The sequence below is a fragment of the Elephas maximus genome, chromosome 10 (genome assembly GCF_024166365.1).
Source record: "Elephas maximus indicus isolate mEleMax1 chromosome 10, mEleMax1 primary haplotype, whole genome shotgun sequence".
Classification (NCBI taxonomy): domain Eukaryota; kingdom Metazoa; phylum Chordata; class Mammalia; order Proboscidea; family Elephantidae; genus Elephas; species Elephas maximus.
Genome location: NC_064828.1, coordinates 87,803,668 through 87,823,083, shown reverse-complemented (window position 1 = coordinate 87,823,083; position 19,416 = coordinate 87,803,668). Strand labels below are relative to the sequence as shown.

The window sequence follows — 19,416 nt, the reverse complement described above, 5'->3', positions numbered from 1 at the left end:
GGTTGTCCTCCATTTTCACGTAACGCCGATTTTGCATAACAGCCTGGTCTTTGAAACCAAGCCATGTTGATAAGTGAGGAGAGGGTGTATTATATTAGATAACCCGTTGTTGAAAGCTGGGCCTGACAGTGTTGCCCCTGCTTGTTCTTCTAGGACATTTTATGGCTTTAGTTGGCACATTTAGGTCCTTAATCCATTTTGAATTTGTTTTCGTGTATAGTACGAGGCATGGATCCTGTTTCATTTTTCTGTATGTGGAAATCCAGTTTTCCCAGCACTATTTATTGAAGAGACTCTTCTTTCCCCATCAGATAGACTTAGCACCATCGTCAAAAAGCAGTTTACCATAGATGTGGACTGTCAGTTCTATCCCATTGGTCTGTGTGTCTATTGTTAAACAAGTACCAGGATGTTTTGATTGCTGTAGCTGTATACTAGTGCCAAGTATGTTTTAAAATCAGAAGTGTGAGTCCTCCTGTTTTGTTCTTCTCTTTCAATGTTGTTTTAGTTACACCATTCTATATAAAGTTGAGGATTGATTTTTCTGTTTCTGTAAAGAAGGCTGTTGGAATTTTGATCGGAATTATGTTGAATGTGTAGATTGCTTTGGGTAGTCTTCATGTCCTAACAATATTAAGTCTTCCAATCTATGATCATGGAACACCTTTCCATTTATTTAAGTCTTTTTTAATCTCTTTCAGCAGTGTTTTATAATTTTCTTTGTATAAGTCCTTCATGTCCCTGGTTAGATTTACTCCTAGGTACTTTATTCTCTTAGACGCTATTATAAATGGAATCATTCCCCTAATCTCCCTTTCATATTTCTCATTGCTGGTGTATAGAAACTCAGCTGATTTTGTTCATTGACCTTGTACCCTGCAACTTCGCTAAATTCCTGTATTCGCTCTAGAAGTTTTCTTTTAGACTCTTTGGGATTTTCTATATATAGGATCATATCATCTGCAAATAGGGATAATTTTACTCTTCCAATCTGGGTATTTTTTATTTCTTGTCTATTGCTCTGGCTATGATTTCTAATACAATACTGAGTAGAAGTAGTAAGAGCGGGCACCCTTGTCTTGTTCCTAATTTTAAGGGGAAAGCTTTCAGTCTTTCTCCATTAAGCATAATGTTGGCTGTCAGCTTTTCATATATGCCTGAATCATATTGAGGAGTTTCCCTTCTATTCCAGTCTTCTTTAGGGTTTTCATCTAAGAAAAGGTGTTGGATTTTATCAAACGCCTTTTCTGCATCCATAGACGTGATCATGTGGTTCTTTTCCTTTGTTCTATTGAGTGTATTATGTTGATTGATTTTCTGAAGTTGAACCATCCTCACATTCCTAGAATAGATCCCACTTGGTCACGGTGTATGACTCTTTTAATATGCTGTTGGATTCTGTTTGCTAGTATTTCGTTGAGGATTTTTGCACCTATATTCACAAGAGACATTGGCCTGTAGTTTTCTTTTCTTGTGGTATCTTTGTCTGGTTTTGGTACCAGGGTTATTTTTCCTTTATAGAATGATTTAAGGAGTATTCTCTGCTTCTCTATCTTATGGAAGAGTTTAAATAGGATTAAGCATGATTGGTGTCAATTCTCTAAATGTTTGGTAGAATTCCCCAGTGAAGCCATCTGGTCCAGGACTTTTTTTTTTGTTGGGAGGTTTTTGATCACTGATTTGATCTCTTCACTTGTTATGGGTCTATTAAGACTTTCTGTTTTCTCTTCAGCCAGTTTGGGTAGGTTGTGTGCTTTTAAGAATTTGTCCATTTCATGTAGCTAATCCAGTTTGTTGCCATATAGTTGTTCATAGTATTCTGTCGTAATTCTCTATTTCCATTGGATCAGTCGTAATGTCCCATTTCATTTTTTATTTTAGTTATTTGCATCTTTTCTTTTGTCAGTCTAGCTAAAAAGTTTGTCAATTTTATTGATCTTTTCAAAGAACCAACTTCTCATTTTATTGATTCTGTTGTTTTTCTGTTTTCATTTTTTATTTCTGCTTTGATCTTTGTTATTTCCTTTCTTCTGGTAGGTTACGTTTAGTTTGCTCTTCTCTTTCTAGTTCCTGGAGTTGTTGAGTTAGGCTGTTAACTTGATATCTTTCTTATTTTTTTATGTAGGCATTTATTGCTGCAAGTTTCCCTCTGCCTTTGCTGCATCCCAAAAGTTCATTATGTTCATTTTCATTTGACTCTAAGAAATTTGTGATTTCTTCCTTGACCCATTGGTAGTTTAATAGTGTGTTGTTTAACTTTCATATGTTTGTATATTTTCCTGTTACTGATTTCTAGCTTCACTCCGTTGTGGTCAGAGAAAATACTTTGTATGATTTCAGTCTTTTTAAATTGCTTTGTGACCTAAAATGTGATCTATCCTGGAGAATGATCCATGTGCACTGGAGTAGAATGTATATTGTGCTGTTTTGGGTTGAAGTGTTCTATATATGTCTGTTAAGTCCAGTTGATTTATAGTGTCATTCAGGCCCTCTGTTTCCTTGTCGATCTTCTTTCTAGATGTTTTGTCCATATTGAAAGTGGTGTATTACAACTATTATTGTAGTACTATCTACTTCTTCCTTCAGTTCTGTGTTTGCTTTACATATTTACGTTCCCCAATGTTGGGTGCATATATATTTATGATTGTTAAATCTTGATTAATTGACCCAATTGCGCTTCTCATTTCAGTTGTTGTCCCTTTCACCTGCAGTATCTCTGTTTTTAGATCCTCATTTTGTTCTTGCATTGTTTTCCTTATTTTTTTTTAGCTCTTTGTCTATGTTTTCCTTTAGGCCTTTAGTTATGTTTAATGTTGTATTCTTCCTTTTTTATTCGTTACTTGGTCACCCCAGATGCACTTTCACTCACTTTGTCATGTCCATTTGGATGGGCTGTTGTCTTTCTATTCTTTGCATGCCCTGTGATTTTTTGTTGGGGCATTGGCATTTTTGAGGGTGTTAACTCTCTGTTTTCCCTGGTTTTTGGTGTTTTTGCCCACACTACTTTCTACAAGAAACTCTTAGGTGGGCAGAGCCTTCTGCCTTTGCTTAGTATTTCCTATTCCTCTCTGTGATAGCTTCTTCTCCCTCTCTGGTTTAATTGGGATTTGAAAGTTCCAGATCTTGTTTTTCAACTTTTAATCCCTCCCAAACACATCAGAGAACACGTTGTAACCAGTCTGTCCACCAGCAAGCACCACCACTCAGGCGAGATATCATGTAGTAATCAGTCTGTCCACCAGAGGGCACAGTCCCCTCTCTCTGTTACTCCCTTGCATTATCTGTTTCTGCAATCACGTTTTTAGTCAGAAAACCCATACCCAGCAAGCACCATTTGGGGCCAAGCGTTGCCCTCTGGTTTTACACGAAGTTTCCTTCCCTGCTCTGCAGAGGCTGCTTGTACCTGAGCTGGCATTCAGGGAAGGCACAGGCAGACTTTCCTCTGTTTTGGGAGAAGGAGGGGCTGGCACTCCCTGTATGCACCTCTGAGAGATCTGTCTTGCTGGCTTCAGAGCCCCAGTGGCCCTGTGGTGGTTGGGGGAGCAGTCTCCACTTAGGTGAACCGCCTCTTGACTCCACTGCAGGGAACCATCTGTAGGAGTTTGTGTCAGTCCAGTGGGTAACAGTTACTGGTTGGGGAGGGTAGTCACACTCTGAACTGACCCCACTGGGAGGTCTACCTTGTTGCTGTCAGAGACTGTCCGTAGTATGTTGGCTGTGGGTGTAGCCTCCACTCTCAGTCAGGAGTCCTTAGCCCAAACTGTAAGGGGGAGCAGACAGACCCAAACTGATCCCCAGGGAGGTCTGTCTTGTTAGCTTCAGAGGCCTGAGCTATGGGGTGCACAGGGAGGCATGTAGAGTGCTGACTGTGGGAGCAGACTCCACTGCAGGGATCTTCTGTAGCAGTTTGCAACAGCCTGGCAACCAGCAGTTACCAGGTGGGGGAAAGGGTGTCATGCTCTGGTCAGATTCCCATGGAGTTGTGAATGTAGCCTCCACTGAAGACTCCTGGTTCCTAACACAACGGAGCCTCAGTCAGTAGTCCTCCATACCAAACTTGAGGGAAGTTTGTTCTGTTGGTTTCAGAGGCCAGAGCTTTGGGGTGTACGGGGAGGCAGGTAGAATGCTGACTACGGGAGCAGACTCCCTACAGGGTCCTACTGTCACAGTTCACAGCAGGCTTGCGGGTGACAGTGTCGAGGTGGGGGAGGGGCTGTTACGCTCCAAACGGACCTCCAGGGAGGTCTGCCTTGTTGCTATCAGAGCCCTCCCTGTAGTATGTTGGCTGTAGGTGTAGCTTCTGCTAAAGATGCCTGCTTCTTAGCACACAGTACCCTCAGTCAGCAGTCCTCAGTGCTAACCGAAAGGGGGCGCAGACAGACCTGAACTGACTCCCCCGAAAGGCCGTCCTGTTGGTTTCAGAGGCCTGAGCAATGGGATGTGCAGGAAGACCGGTAGATTGTTTACTATGGGAACAGACTCCACTGCACGGGGTTTCCGTAGCAGTTTGCAGTAGGCTTGAAGCTGACAGTGTCCAGGTGGCGGAGGTGCTGGCACACTCTAGATGGACGCCTGGTGAGCTCTACTTGGTTGATTTTAGGGCAGAAGCTTGAAGTCATTTCTCTTTGTACAGGCAGGGGCTGTGGTGGTTAGGGAAGCAGGCTTTTTCTGGGGGTCACTGCCCCGGTTCACAGCAGCTGGCAGCCTGCGTGGCTGGGGGAGACACAGGGACAGTGGAAGAAGCGATTTTCCTACTGTATGGACTCATTGTTGATTTGTTGATTCTTGCCTGTCTACCGTTCCCTGTGCTTTCCTATACTCACCAGTTCAGAGTCCCTCAAAGCACCTTTTCCTTGTTGTATTTGTGGAAGAGAGTCAAGACAATGGCTTTTTATCCCACCATCTTCCAGAATTCCCATTTTGTTTTTAAGATAGAAAGGGGGAGGTAGGAAGTGATGGAGACGGGAGCGGGGGGGGAGGGGTGGGGGGCACTTACTTGATAAGCTAGAATTCCTTCTGAGCTACATAGAATACTTTCAGAATGGAGATAAAATGTAGTCGTAGTCAATAAATATTTGCATACCTCCTGTGTGCAAGACATCGTTCTAGGGAATATCCTCCAGTTTTTAATTTAATAGCAATAGGAAGAATATGTTATGTACATCTCTGAGTTACAAGGAGGATTGCGATGGTTCTATAAAGGAGTTAAACACAGATGCTATCAAGGTTTAAAGGGGGGAGGGAGTGCTAGCATCTGCTTAGAGGAATTAGAGGCTTTCTGTAAGACGTGAGATTTGAAATGGTACATAAGAGAGAATTTTCCAGACAGAAAATAGCATAAGCAAAAACACAGACATAGGAAGCTGTGAAAAACATACTGGAAACAGAAAGTCCTATTTGACTAGACCAATGGTTCTAGATCTGAGGCTATCAATAACAACACCTCCAGAGCTTTCAAAAAATACCCGTGTCTGGGCACCACCCTGGGAGTTCAGATATAAGTGACTTAAGCTGAATGAGAACTGTGGGCTAGAACACGGGGTGTAAGTAGAGGGAAGGAAGGCCTGAAAGGTAGGTAGGGAATCTTGAATGTCAAGCTGAGGAATTTGTGCTTAATTCAGAGCTATTGGATGTTTATGAGAGGACAGTTTATGTGATTAGAGGTATGCCTAAGAAGAGCTATTTAACAGTACTAATACAGTGTTCTATCAGTATAGGACTGATTAAAGTGGGTTAGTACTTCGGTAAGTGAGACCAGTTAGGAGATGCTACCAGTCCAGGTGAGAAGTAGAGCTGACCAGAACTAAGATGGTGAGACTGGAAAGGAAGAGATGAGTATAGAAGGGACAGTATAGGTAGAATCTATAGAATTTGAATATGAAGAAAAAGAGAGGGGTGAGTCAGAGGTTTTAGGATTTTAAGGTTAGAGATTTTAAGCCCAGTTGACTGGGAGAATGGAGGTGCCAGTTACTGAAATAGGAGAGTCAGGAAGAAAAACTGGCTTGGGTGAAAGATAATGAGCCCAGATACGGAAATATTGGGTTTGGGGAGTCAGTGGGAAGACTAAACGGATGTATCTAACAGATACTTAAAAATGTGTATCAGAGAGTCTTGAGGCTCTGGAGCATTTCTTAGAGATAGAAGGCAAATGGCCCCAAACTGCTGGCCCCCTTGTATCTAATGAATTCCCCGATTCCAGGTCTATAAACCTGGTACCTAGGGTAATTATTTGAATTGAATTAAGTTGCTTTCCTAAAAGTATTGTAATATTATAAGAGGCATTGGTTTATAAGAAGATTAAATCTGTGAACTGTATTAAGAGACGCCAGTGCAATATAGGAACCTATGTTTCACTCGTATATCTTTGCTTTTCTCTTGGTAGGGAGATGGAAGAAAGAGTCACACTACTTAATGCACCGACAAAGAGACCAAGGTAATGCTCAAGAGACTTCAGAAAATTAATTTACCCTATGTTTTTAAAGTTACCACTGGAAACCCTGGTGGCATAGTAGTTAAGTGCTATGGCTGCTAACCAAAAGGTTGGCAATTTGAATCCACCAGGTGGTCCTTGGAAACTCTATAGGGTAGTTCCGCTCTGTCCTATACGGTCACTATTAGTCGGAATCGACTCGACAGTAACAGGTTTGGTTTTTTGGTAAGTTACCACTAGGCAGTCTTTCTTGGGTCTGTACATTGTTTGATCCTCGTACCCTCTGGCATCCTTTTAGGAGCCAATATCTGCTTAAATTTTAGATAGTAATTTCTGGGAAGAAGAAAGCTATCATTTCATTCTCATCTGAAAATGGACATCATTACCATCATGAATGTTGAAAAGTGTAGGTGTAAAGATCAGACTGGAATCTGATCCGGGACAGCTGTGATTAAACCCTGAGACAGAAATTGCAAAGCCTGCTATGATAGAGGGTTGAAATAAGTTGTCAAGGAAGAATTTAGTTTCTCATACCATAATTGGCAGTTTTTCTCAAAGAAGAGATAAGAAACATTTTTCTCTGATTAGGTTTTTATGTTAAATATGCCTTTGTGTTGGGGGTTGTTGGCAGGTCGAGCACTGTGACCGAAGCACCCATTGCTGTGGTAACATCGAGAACCAGTGAAGTCTATGTTTGGGGAGGTGGAAAATCCACTCCCCAGAAACTGGATGTCATCAAGAGTGGCTGTAGTGCCCGGCAGGTGTGTGCAGGAAATACTCACTTTGCTGTGGTCACAGTGGAGAAGGAACTATACACCTGGGTGGTAAGTGAGAGCTAAGTACTTTGTATCAGTGCGACAAGCCTAATTGTTTACTGGGTCCAGGATGTCTGAGTTTTGTGTTAGCTGGACATGTGCTATGAGAGTAGTAGCATGGGATGATGGAATGTAAGCTTTTATGAGAGCAGGGATTTTGTCTGTTTAGGTTCCTGATGTATCCCTAGTTCCTGGTGCATACTAGGTCCCCTGTAAATATGATTTGAATAAATGAATGAGTAAGAGAGAGAGAAGCCCTGGGCTTGGACTTAGGAGACTGGACTCTCCCATTTACAGCTGGGTAATCTCAAACAAGTCACTTAACTACTCTGTTCTATTACCATTAGGTTTAGAGCAATCAGTGTCTGTGAAATGGTTTTTTAAACACATAAAGCACCATATACTATGTTGGGCAAACTCTGAGACCTCTGCCAGTGATCGAAGACGGCTTGAGTAGAATTTTCCTTAACAAAAAGTGTTTCTATATGTTGATCGATCGATTTTTTTTTCTCATTGCAAAAGTGTCATATTTATTATAAAAAAGAAAAATGTGGAACATACAAAAAAACACAAAGAAAATTAAAATCACCTATGATGATACCACACAGACGTAACTGCCGTAAACATGTTCCCAGTCTTTTTCTGTATATGCATGTGTGTATTTTCCTCTATAAAAATGGGATTGTATTATATCGGGCATACTGCTCTTTAATCTGTTTTTTTCGCTTACTGTTATCCCCTATGCATTTCTGCCATTGAATAGTCTTCTAAATTAACATTTGTCAGGGGCCCCAAGATCACCCCCAAGTTTGATGATTCATCAGGAGAACTCAGAGAACTCAGCATATAGTCGTAGAACCATTATTATTATACCGAAAGAATTTTTTAAAAAAAATCAAACCTATTGCCATCGAATTTGTTCCAACTCATAGCAACCCTACAGGACAGAGTAGAACTGCCCATGGGTTTTCCAAGGCTGTAATCTTCACGAAAATAGACTGCCACATCTTTCTCCTGTGGAGTGGCTGGTGGGTTCGAACTGCCAACCTTTTGGTTAGCAGCTGAGCACTTAACTACTGTGCCACCAGGTTCCTTACTGAAAGGATACAAAGCAAAATTAGCAAAGGGAAAAGGCACGTGAGGTAAAGTCCAGAGGAAACCAGGCTCAGGCTTCCAAAAGTCTTCTCTCAGTGGAGTCACACAGAACATTCTTAATTACTCCAGCAATGAGTTGTGACAACAAGTGTAAAATGTTGCCTGCCAGGATGTTCATTAGACACTCAATACTGAAGGTTTTATTGGGTGCCGATCACATAGGCACCCCTACCTAGCACATACCAACATCCCAGACTCCCAGAAGGAAAGCAGGTGTTCAGCGTAAACCATTTTGTTTGTACAAACAGTTTAGGTGCAGTGAGTCACTCTTACCAGGGAATGGTAGGAACACTCCTGAAACCTAAGTTCATAGATGCCAGCCAAGGATTAACCTCACAAGCAGGTCTTAGAATAACAGTCCCAGACCTATGTTAACTCTTCTATACAATATCATTATGCTTTTCTTTTTCAAAAGAGCCCTACCGTTTGCCTATTTAGCCTTCTGCTAGTCTCCGCAACTATTGTAAACATATCCCATTCACTGCCAACCTCTGACCCTCCCCTCACCTCTTCCTTTTAGCAATTGGCCTCACATTTTTCCTTAACTTAATGTTAAAAGGACACCATTAAAATGAACTCGCTCAGTTTGGTACCAGTGACCCTATATCCACACCCATATTTTCTTCATTTTTTTTTCCTTTCTTTTTGGAACTAGCCCCTCCCCCGGGCCCTCTTAGAGACCTGGCTTCATCAATTCTATGCTTTCCCTCTATTCTCTGTCTTCATCTCTTTCTTTGTACTAGCTCCTTTCCGTTTGCTTTTAAACCTACTCAGTGCTCTCGGTTCTTAAGGGAACCTTCCTCACCCTTTTGTTCCCGTCTAGATTCCACTGTCTCTCACCTTCTTGAACCAGTTGCCTGTGTTTACTATCTACTTCCTTATGTCCTATTCTGTCCTCATTTGCCTACAGTGCAGCTTCCATCCCTGCCCTTCCATTGAAACTGGTTTAAACAAATGGCTTATAAATTGCTAAAATAAAACAGATATTTTTTTAATCCATACCTTGCCTGACATTGGGCAGCATTTGACATAGTTGGCCACTTTCTCCTGGAAGCTTTGTCTTCCCTTGGCTTCCTTGACAGCATGTTCTCTTGGCCTTCCTCCTGTCTCTTTGGCTATGCCTTTTCAGGCTCATTCCTTTACCTCACCTTGTCTTAGGCTGTTGGTTCTTCTCAACCTTCCTCCTCTCTCTAAGGGAGCTCATTTTGTCCAGTGGTTTCAGATACCTTCCTGGGGGGGGGGAGGGGACTATATTTGTCTTACTGCTTTATCACCAGTGTGTGACAGAGCAGACACTCCAGATACCTTCCTGGGTGGGGGAGGGGAGACTGTATTTGTCTTACTGCTTTATCACCAGTGTGTGACAGAGCAGACACTCACCTATTTATTGATTGAAAGAATGGTTGAGCCTCCGTTGTAGAATGTTGACTTGCTGTTACTTGCTAAAACCCTATGCCTTAAAGAATAAACCTGGGGGGAAGAGGGGGACTGCCAGAAGTGCAGTGAAACTACTGCCTTAAAAAACATTTATATAAGGACTTGGGAGTCACTGAATGGAAAGAATTACTTATCTTTATAAAATTGTTGAAACATCAATTTGGACTATTCCCAGTGCTGTATAACAGCCTCTTTGATGTAGCCAGATTCTTTCCAACTGTTCCATGTTTCAGGGAATCCAAACAAAAAACCAAACCTATTGTCATTGAGTCAATTCCAAATCATAGCAACCCTATAGGACAGAGTAGAACTGCCCCATATGGTTTCCAAGGAGCAGCCGGTGGATTCAAACTGCTGACATTTTGGTTAACAGCCAAATGCATAACCACAGCACCAGCAGGGCTCCATTCAAGGAAACAGTGGCTAAAATTTGTAAAACTTCTAATAAGGATTTTTAAGAGGCTGTACTTAAATTAGACTCTATAAAAAAGTTTTCAGCATTACCCATAATGAAATATATGGTTTACCTTAGACTTGAAAGAGAAAAACAAAATTGGGGATGTATCTTTTTAAGGCATAGTAGGTATCAATCTGGATATACTTTAATCTTCTTTACCTGTTGGCAAGAGGTTTATACTGCCTACTACTGAAAAGTTTAATCTCCTTACCAATTTTTTGCTAATTTCTAAACTTCTAACTGATTTTGTCATTATTGTTTTTCTTCATAAGAAGTTATCTTGAAGATTAGATTTTTCATGAAAAGTTAATGTAAAACTTCACAAGATATCTTTATTTCACAGAACATGCAAGGGGGTACTAAACTCCATGGTCAGCTGGGCCATGGAGACAAAGCCTCCTATCGACAGCCAAAGCATGTGGAAAAGTTGCAAGGCAAAGCTATCCATCAGGTGTCCTGTGGTGATGATTTCACGGTCTGTGTGACAGGTAAGCCATCAGCAGGAGCACAGAAATACATTTAATGTGCGATGTGCTTAATGTGATATAGTCTCAGTTAGGATTTTACAACAAAAGGCAGCATGCAGAGAACCAAAAGATACTACACAAGTGTATGCATTAATGACGACGTGCCCAATCTGCTGTAGTATTAGGGGTGATGAGGAAGGAGAAGGCAGGTGGATAACAGGAGAGGTAGAATCAGGAGAAATGTGCTGAGTGTCCCAACTGAGGAACTTACCAGGAAAAAAAGAATCTCACCACACAGTCAGGATGTGGATAATACTAAATCAGGAGTCAAGAGCTGAAATCTAGATTTGGTCTAGTCAGTACTTGTTTTATGATTTCTTGGTTCTTTTTTTTTTTTTTTTTTGGCTATGAAATAGAGAAGGCCCCAGTAAAATTTTAAGCCCCTTTAACATGATACTGTTACTGTTATTGTAACAGTACATGTGACACCCTAAATATAAACAGCTCTTGATTTGCATGGTCTAGCCTTAGGATTTCTATATGTTCATCTCATGTGAGATCATTGGCTGGGGAGGCTTCATTCCAGCCTCGCCTATCCTTCTGATTGGACAGAGTCAGACAGTTCTTTGATAGGTTCCGTTTTCCTTCCTTCCACAGATGAGGGTCAGCTCTATGCCTTTGGATCAGATTATTATGGCTGCATGGGGGTGGACAAGGTTGCTGGCCCTGAAGTGCTAGAACCCATGCAGCTAAACTTCTTCCTCAGCAATCCAGTGGAGCAGGTCTCCTGTGGAGATAATCACGTGGTGGTTTTGACACGAAACAAGGATGTCTATTCTTGGGGCTGTGGAGAGTATGGTAGGTGTAGCCTTGTCTCTGTCCACTTATTCCCAGGTGCACGACTTGACTTCAGGCCTATATGTATCCAAACACAGCGTGCTGCCTCTATTTGAAGAGTGTTAATTCAGTAAAAGAGAATCTTAAAAACATTTGCATTGAGCAGAAGGCCCTTAAATTTTAATAATTATTTTTCTTATGTATGACTCAGGACGGCTGGGTTTGGATTCAGAAGAGGATTATTACACACCACAAAAGGTAAAATCAGAAGCAACTTCTTCCTAAAGCCTATTTCGTCACACTGACTTGAGTAATATGATCCTCTTTCCCTGACTCCTCATGTAAAGGAATTTAATTCTGAAATATTTCCTGTCTGTGAGACTGACAATCCAGGATTCCTGATTTAACACAATATGGTCCTTTCATCTGACTAAATCATAGAAAGTTGAGAAAAAGGAAGCAGCCACTGTGGATCTTGTAGAATCATGTCTTATTCAGAGACAAACGCTAAAGTCAGCATGTACAGTGAAAAAGGTCACCCATAGTTAAATATACCCTGGGAAATTCTTCAAGAAGGGATCGGAAAGCAATATGCTCTCTCTTAACCCAACACAGCTATTTTCCCCTCCCGTTTCTTCAGTCGAACACCAGATAAAGTAGTTGTTTGTATTTAGGGGTCATGTTGTATGAAACATAATACCTAGTTACTCTCAGCACTGCAACAGTGGGCACTTTGAGAGGCTCATAGAAGCTGAAACCCGCGGAGGGAAGATCATGGTCACATCTTCTGCCTCACACCTGCTCTAGGGCACAGGCTTACTTGCTAGAAGGTTGAGTGTAATCATCTATGCCGTTTACTGTTAACAATTTTTATTTGCGTATTTAAAATTTAATTATGTATTTATGGGAACTATAAATACAAGGCTATTCCTCTTCCAAAAAAGCTGCGGTAGAGCATTTGAGGTTTGGGGTTTCACAGATACCCATCTTTGCTTCATCTGTCTCCTCCCACCATTCTCCAGCCCTGCCTAGTTAGCTGTGGAGGGATGTGAGCACATGGAAGTCCTGGCTGTTCTCTCAGTACTCAGTTACCTCACTTATAAAATGACCGGAGTGGAGCCGCACAGGGCTACTGAGTTTGTTCTATAACGTTCATGGAGCCTTCTGTCTCAGAGGACAAAATCAGCAATGAATTGAAGCTTTTCCTTTCCCACTTGTTCTGAGAAATCTCCTGAAGTAAGACCTGTTGCTAAAACAAACTTCAGCAGGGACTCTCTGTTTAGTTGGCCTGGAACTGCCTTCTCTGACTTTACATTTTAAAACTCGAGTTCTTTGTTGAAAACAGTAGCCTCTAAGCTCTGGGCAAATCTGAAGAGAGTAGAGCAACCTTTACTTCTCTGTAGCCTTTCTGCTGAATGCAGCATGTCCCTTTTGAAAGTATTTGAGGGTTTTTTTCCCCCCCCAATACTAGTTATATATTTAGGATTTTTATTCTGATTTTTTTTCTTGCAGGTGGATGTTCCCAAGGCCTTGATTATTGTCTCAGTTCAGTGTGGCTGTGATGGGACATTTCTGCTGACCCAGTCAGGCAAAGTGCTGGCCTGTGGACTCAATGAGTTCAACAAACTGGGCCTGAATCAGTGCATGTCTGGAATCATCAACCATGAAGTGAGTGCCCCCTTTGGTGTCCTAACCACGTTGTCAGAACTTCTCTGGGTAGGAATTCTTTGGAATGCTATTATTGGTTAGTGATCATGGAATTTGAATTAAGAATATAATTATAATCTCACAGGCATTATGTTCAACAAAAGAAGGCCGCCACAAAAGAGTACATACTGTTAGGTTCCATTTATATGAAGTTTAAGAATAGCCAGAATTAACCTATGATGGTAGAAATCAGAATAATGGTTACCTCTAGGAGTCGGGGTATAGGTATAACTGAGAAGGGTTGGGGGTGTCCTAGCATGATGGAAGTGGCCTATACCTTGATTTGGGTGGTGGTTTTGCAAGTATATACACGCAAAAAATCTCATCAAGCTGTAAGGTATTTTACAGTATACCAGTTATACAGCAATAAATATTACAAAGAATAAAGGGATGGAATTCAGGTTCTGCTGTATCATCGAAATAGGTATGAGAAAATTAATGTTATGAAAAGAAACATATTTCCATGCATCGCTTCCCTGCAGAATTTTTTGGGTTCATTGCTCTCAAAGCACAGATCCTGTGCAGATTTACTAAATGTAATTACCATTCTCCCCCTTCAAGGATGTCATGAAATTCACCACTAACACTAAGTCTTAGTCTCCTCTTTGTCATTGCTAAAGAATCAAGAGACCAGTTTGCTGACTCAAATGAAAAAGATAAAGATTAATTTTTAAGTAGTCTCTGAAGAGCTAGGCTGCTAACCAAAAGGTTTGAATCCACCAGCCGCTCCTGGGAAACCATATAGGGCAGTTCTGCTCTGTCCTATTTGCTCTGTCCTATAGGGTTGCTATGAGTCAGAATCACTCAGTTACTAAGTCGTGATTCTTAGTTAGGGGAATGAGTACAAATTCTGTGTAGAGGCTGGGGAGGGTGTCTATGTAGTTTGAAAAAGCATGTTCAGAATTACCATTACATGATTTGTGTTTTGTTGTAATATTGGATTTCTTGTGAAATTTGAGAGGATGTGTATGTGAGAGGATGGGTTTTTTATGCTTATACAAAAGGAACATGGTTTTTAACAAGCTGAGAAACAATGCCCTATAGATGAAATTAGATCATATTAAACTGGCTGCTTTGTGGGCTGGAGAGCATCCTCAGTATTTTAACTCTGTCCTGCCCTTGTTAGGTATGCAGAATATATAACTAAGACAAATGCCAATGATTCTATCCTTAAATACCTTCTGGGATGGAGTGTTCCTGTTTCGCATATCCTAATTCAGAATCTGAAACTTCTGTTGTCAGAAAGTCCCACTACATATGCTAATTAAACCCTCTGATTACCTATTGAGCCTATTTCTTCTTGTATTCAACTGGAGATGAAGAGCTACCTGGCACCTTCTTCTTAGTAACATGGCGTGTCTGAAAGGCTTTTTGGGCACCAGGACCGTTTCCCAGCCTGATTATACCTCCACTTTTTACGTCACAAACCTTTGTGTTTTACCTTGTTTCAGGCGTACCATGAAGTTCCCTACACAACTTCCTTTACCTTGGCCAAACAGTTGTCCTTTTATAAGATCAGAACCATTGCCCCAGGCAAGACTCACACAGCTGCTATTGATGGTGAGTTGATTTACAGCTGTATACACATGCTCTGCTAGCTCAGTCTTGTTTATCAAGTATTATCTCTTCTTAACAATACATCCATTCCCCTGATCCCCCCAGCATCATCATTAACAAATTACATATTCAAGCACATGTTTTTGTTGATAATTATTATAAATGCAAAATAAATACATTCTTAATGAAAACACCACAACTGTAATTCCAGACACCTGTTGTCTCTAACTAGCACTTTCTGTGAGTGCTCTTAAGTCACGTAGTACCCATTTTCTACGTTGAAATGCAATAGTGGAGAGAAAATGTAATATTGAGTCACCTATTGGGTCGAACTGGTCATAGTTCTTAGATAACCTAGCTGTCCTAGGTCCAGGACTGTGAGCTAGCTTTATGTCTGGACACTCCAATCATCAGAAGCTACTCCAGGGAGCTCTGCATTGGTTGTGTTTTCCCTCTGTTCCTTGACCCGTTTGTGCCTGGTTATTTGTTTTTGCTTCTCTCTCAGAGCGAGGCCGGCTGCTGACCTTTGGCTGCAACAAGTGTGGGCAGCTGGGTGTTGGGAATTATAAGAAGCGTCTAGGAATCAACCTGTTGGGGGGACCCTTAGGTGGGAAGCAAGTGATCAGGGTCTCCTGCGGTGATGAGTTTACCATTGCTGCCACTGATGGTGAGTCTGTCCACAGCATTTCAAGATTTCTGGGCAAATGGCTATGCTTTAATTCTTGACTGGGAGAGAGGTGGATTGGGTTTTTTTTGTATAGCTGGATCATAATTTACTTTTTTATTTGTATTATATTGGTGGCAGTTGTTATGCATAAGGAGTTTCATTGACTTTTCATGTATTCAACATAGTAATTATTTTTAAAAAGTCAGATTTTTAGGTAATGGCAAGTTAGTATTCTAATTCCCTACTTTTTTAATCTTCAACTTTTTTGGTAAAATGTTTCAAGAATTAGTAAATACTTCTATATATACCTTCGCCCAGCACCAAGTTCTTAATAAATGTTGGCTGTTTGGCTGGAAAGAACAATAACTTTGCTCCTTTGCTGAGGTCAGCTGTACTACAGTGATGTCCATATGGACTGCTGAGGCGTGAAGGGCTGTTTTCCTCTATATTGTGTGTCTCTCAGATTTCTGAGGTAGCCTAACTGATTTTTCTTCTCTCTTTTCTCTCATAGCTGTCTCTGTATCATCTTCACCTATCACCACTTCTCTTGTTTACTGCCACTTTTGCTATCTTTCATTCTCTTCCCTCTTTCTTTTTTCTCTTAACTCTTTTCTGTCTTCCTGCATCTTCTGAACTCTTGATTTTTGTAGCCACTTCTTTCCTATGACTGGTGAACAACAAATCACCTTTCATCTTCTTATCTTTTGACTCATTTCATCTTTTTTTGTTGCTGCCCATGTTCTGAGATGTCTTTGTTTTCTTCTGGTCTGTACCTATTGTGTAGGGATAGTGTCAGATAAGTGATCTGTTACCATATTTAATTAAGTTACCCAGCTTTCAGAGTAGCTGCTAGGGTTTCAGAAGCAAACTATTTAGGTCAGACTTAGATAAAAGGAGACAATAACTAGAAGGGGACAGGGTCAAGATGTCACTGAGGTTTACATTTAGTGCGACAAGTCTTCCACAGCACTTTCTGACAGGCCCTCAGAGAGTTAATGTTCCTTGAGGAAGTCTGTGTACTTCCTCAGTTAAACTTGAGAATGGGACGTTCTGTGACTGGACATATTACTTCTTGATGAATGTTCCTGTACTCCTCTGAACTGTACTTGATAGCTTCATTCATGCAGCAAACATAAACTGAGTGCCTACTATGCTCCAGGTCCTCTTTTAGGCTCTGGGAGTATAGAATGAGTCTGAGAAAGCCCCGTCCACAAGGAGCTCATGGTCTTACCCGTATTACCTGTTGCCGTCGAGTCGATTCCAACTCCTAGTGACCCTGTAGTACAGAGTAGAACTGTCCCATAGAGTTTCCAAGGAGCACCTGGTGGATTCAAACTGCTTACCTTTTGGTTAGCAGCCGTAGCTCTTAACCACTACGCCACCAGGGTTTCCGCTCATAGTCTAGTAGAGTGCATGTAAATAGACTAGTACAGGCAGGTATATCATGTGTCACGATAGCAGTATCCAACTCCTCTAAGCTTTGGAGTACCGCAGGGCTCAATCCTCTGCTGTTCCGCTGTCTACCATCACTCCCTAAGTGATCTCATTCCTTAAATCCTCTATACTCTGACAGCTTTATATCACCTCCCCTACCCTCCAGACTCATTTATTGAACAACTCGATTTGGATGTCTAAAGATAGGAGGCTATGTAATAAATAGCTCAGTTTTCCCTAGTCAGCCCTGATTCATGCCTGTTATCCTGGCTTAATCATTAATTGCACCCTCTTGTTGTTCAAAAATACCCTAATTTGGATAGAAGTTATAGGCATCTCAAACAAATTTAGTATATCCAAAATCAGACTTCTGGTTTTCCGCTCAGACCTGTTCCTCCTGTAGCCTTCCCATCTCAATGGCAGCTCCATCCTATACCCCCAATCCCATATACCAGCAAATCCTCTTGATTATCTTCAGAATATGTCCAACCACTTCTTACCATCTCCATCACTATAACTGGTCCAGGCCTCCTTATCTCACACCAGGTTATTGCAATTGCCTCAGCTAGTCTCCTTGCTTCAATCTTTGCTCCTCTGGCATTGGTTCTCCACATGGCAGCCTAAGAGATCCTTTTAAATACCCTCTGCTCAGAACCTCTAGTGGTTTTCTATCTCAACCATTAAAGCCAAAGTCATGACAATGGTGTGCATGGCCCTGTATGACAAGGAGCCCAGCCACCTCCTGACCTCTTCTACCACTGTCCCCTCTCTTACTCTGCTCTAGTTGCAGGGGCCCCTTTGCTCCTTGTTCAAACTACTCATGTGCCCTGTGCAGGGCATTTGCACTTGCTGTTCCCTCTGCCTGGAAAGCTTTCCCCCTAGATATCCATACAGCTGTCTCCCTCCTTTCAAACAGATCTCTGCTCAAGTGTCAAAAAGGACTTCTCTGACTACCTTATCTAGAGTGACACCCCACCAGACTCTGTAATTCCTTATTTCTGCTTATTTTTCTAGACCATTTATCTTCTTCATAGTACTTATTACTATCTGTTATTTTATCTAGTGCCGCTATAACAGAACTACCACAAGCGGATGGCTTTAACAAAGAGAAATTTATGTCCTCACAATAAAGTAGGCTAAAAGTCCAAATTCAGGGCGTCAGCTCCAGGGCAAGCCTTTCTTTCTCTGTTGGCTCTGGAGGAAGGTCCTTCTCATCAGTCTTGCCCTGGACTAGGAGCTTCTCCGCACAGGAACCCTGGGTCCAAAGGATGTATTCTGCTCCTGGCACAGCTTTCTTGGTGGCATGAGGTCCCCCTGTCTCTCTGCTGGCTTCTCTCTTTTATATCCCCAAAGAAACAGTCTGATCCTGTAGATTGAGTCCTGCCTCATCAACACAACTGCCACCCGTCCCCACTCATTAACATCATAGAGGCAGGATTTACAACATATAGGAAAGTCACATTAGATGACAAAATGGTGGCCCATCACACAATACTGGGAATCATGGTCTAGCCAAATTGATACACACATTTATGGGAGACAAAATCCAATTCATGACACTACCTGAATTAGTAGATATTTATTCATTTATGCGTTGTCAGTTTCCTCCCCCCATGAGAATGTTACTTCCACAAGGCAGGGACTTTGTTTTGTTCACTGCACTATCCCCAGCACCTCAAACAGTGCTTGTCATGAAGTAGATGCCCAATAAATATTTGTTGAATGAGGGACCAAGACAAAGTTGTTGAATGAGTACGTGAATGAATAAATGGATGATGGCTTTACATAGGAGGAGTGGTCATTTTTACCCAGGTACGATCTGGAAGAGTTTAGGCTTTGTATAGGGGAATAAGCAGCTTTCCCTCGTTGAGGATGTAGTGGGAAGTTTTTCTAGTGCTGGGGCATAAAAATGGGAAACAGAGAATTGGGAAGCTACTGTCCTGTTAAACTACTTGCTATTTAATTTTTTTTTCTAGATAATCACATTTTTGCCTGGGGCAATGGTGGTAATGGCCGCCTGGCAATGACCCCCACTGAGAGACCTCATGGCTCTGATATTTGTACCTCCTGGCCTCGGCCTATTTTTGGATCTCTGCATCACGTCCCAGACCTGTCTTGCCGTGGCTGGCATACTATTCTCATTGTTGGTAAGGATTTCGTATGTGTGAGGTTGGGACGGTTTTCGCAGAGGATAGACCCACACCTAGGGTATTGGTGGTCACATTCTTGGAAACAAAAATGTCCCGAAGAAAGGAGACTGTTTCTGTAAGTCTTATGATCAGGGATGCCATACCTAGTGGTAGGGACAGAACATTGTCATTTCCAGAACTCTGTTACCTGCTACTTTCTTGACCATTCTGCAACATGATAACTTTGGGCTCTGCCCCACTTTCCATAGTATTTGTTATATCTCGTCATCCAGTAATTACTTACCTGAGTTCATGCTTTGTGAG

At 41.6% G+C, this 19,416-nt stretch overlaps 1 protein-coding gene across 1 annotated transcript in view; it reads left to right on the top strand.

The window, feature by feature from the left end:
• Nucleotides 1-19,416, top strand: part of NEK9 (NIMA related kinase 9) — a 45,022-nt gene that overhangs the window by 15,556 nt on the left and 10,050 nt on the right. The window contains exons 9-17 of the mRNA XM_049897913.1: nucleotides 6,383-6,433; nucleotides 7,062-7,254; nucleotides 10,638-10,782; nucleotides 11,419-11,619; nucleotides 11,810-11,856; nucleotides 13,111-13,266; nucleotides 14,757-14,865; nucleotides 15,368-15,529; nucleotides 18,940-19,110. Coding sequence (XP_049753870.1) covers nucleotides 6,383-6,433; nucleotides 7,062-7,254; nucleotides 10,638-10,782; nucleotides 11,419-11,619; nucleotides 11,810-11,856; nucleotides 13,111-13,266; nucleotides 14,757-14,865; nucleotides 15,368-15,529; nucleotides 18,940-19,110 — 1,235 coding nt within the window. The remainder of the gene's footprint in view (nucleotides 1-6,382; nucleotides 6,434-7,061; nucleotides 7,255-10,637; nucleotides 10,783-11,418; nucleotides 11,620-11,809; nucleotides 11,857-13,110; nucleotides 13,267-14,756; nucleotides 14,866-15,367; nucleotides 15,530-18,939; nucleotides 19,111-19,416) is intronic.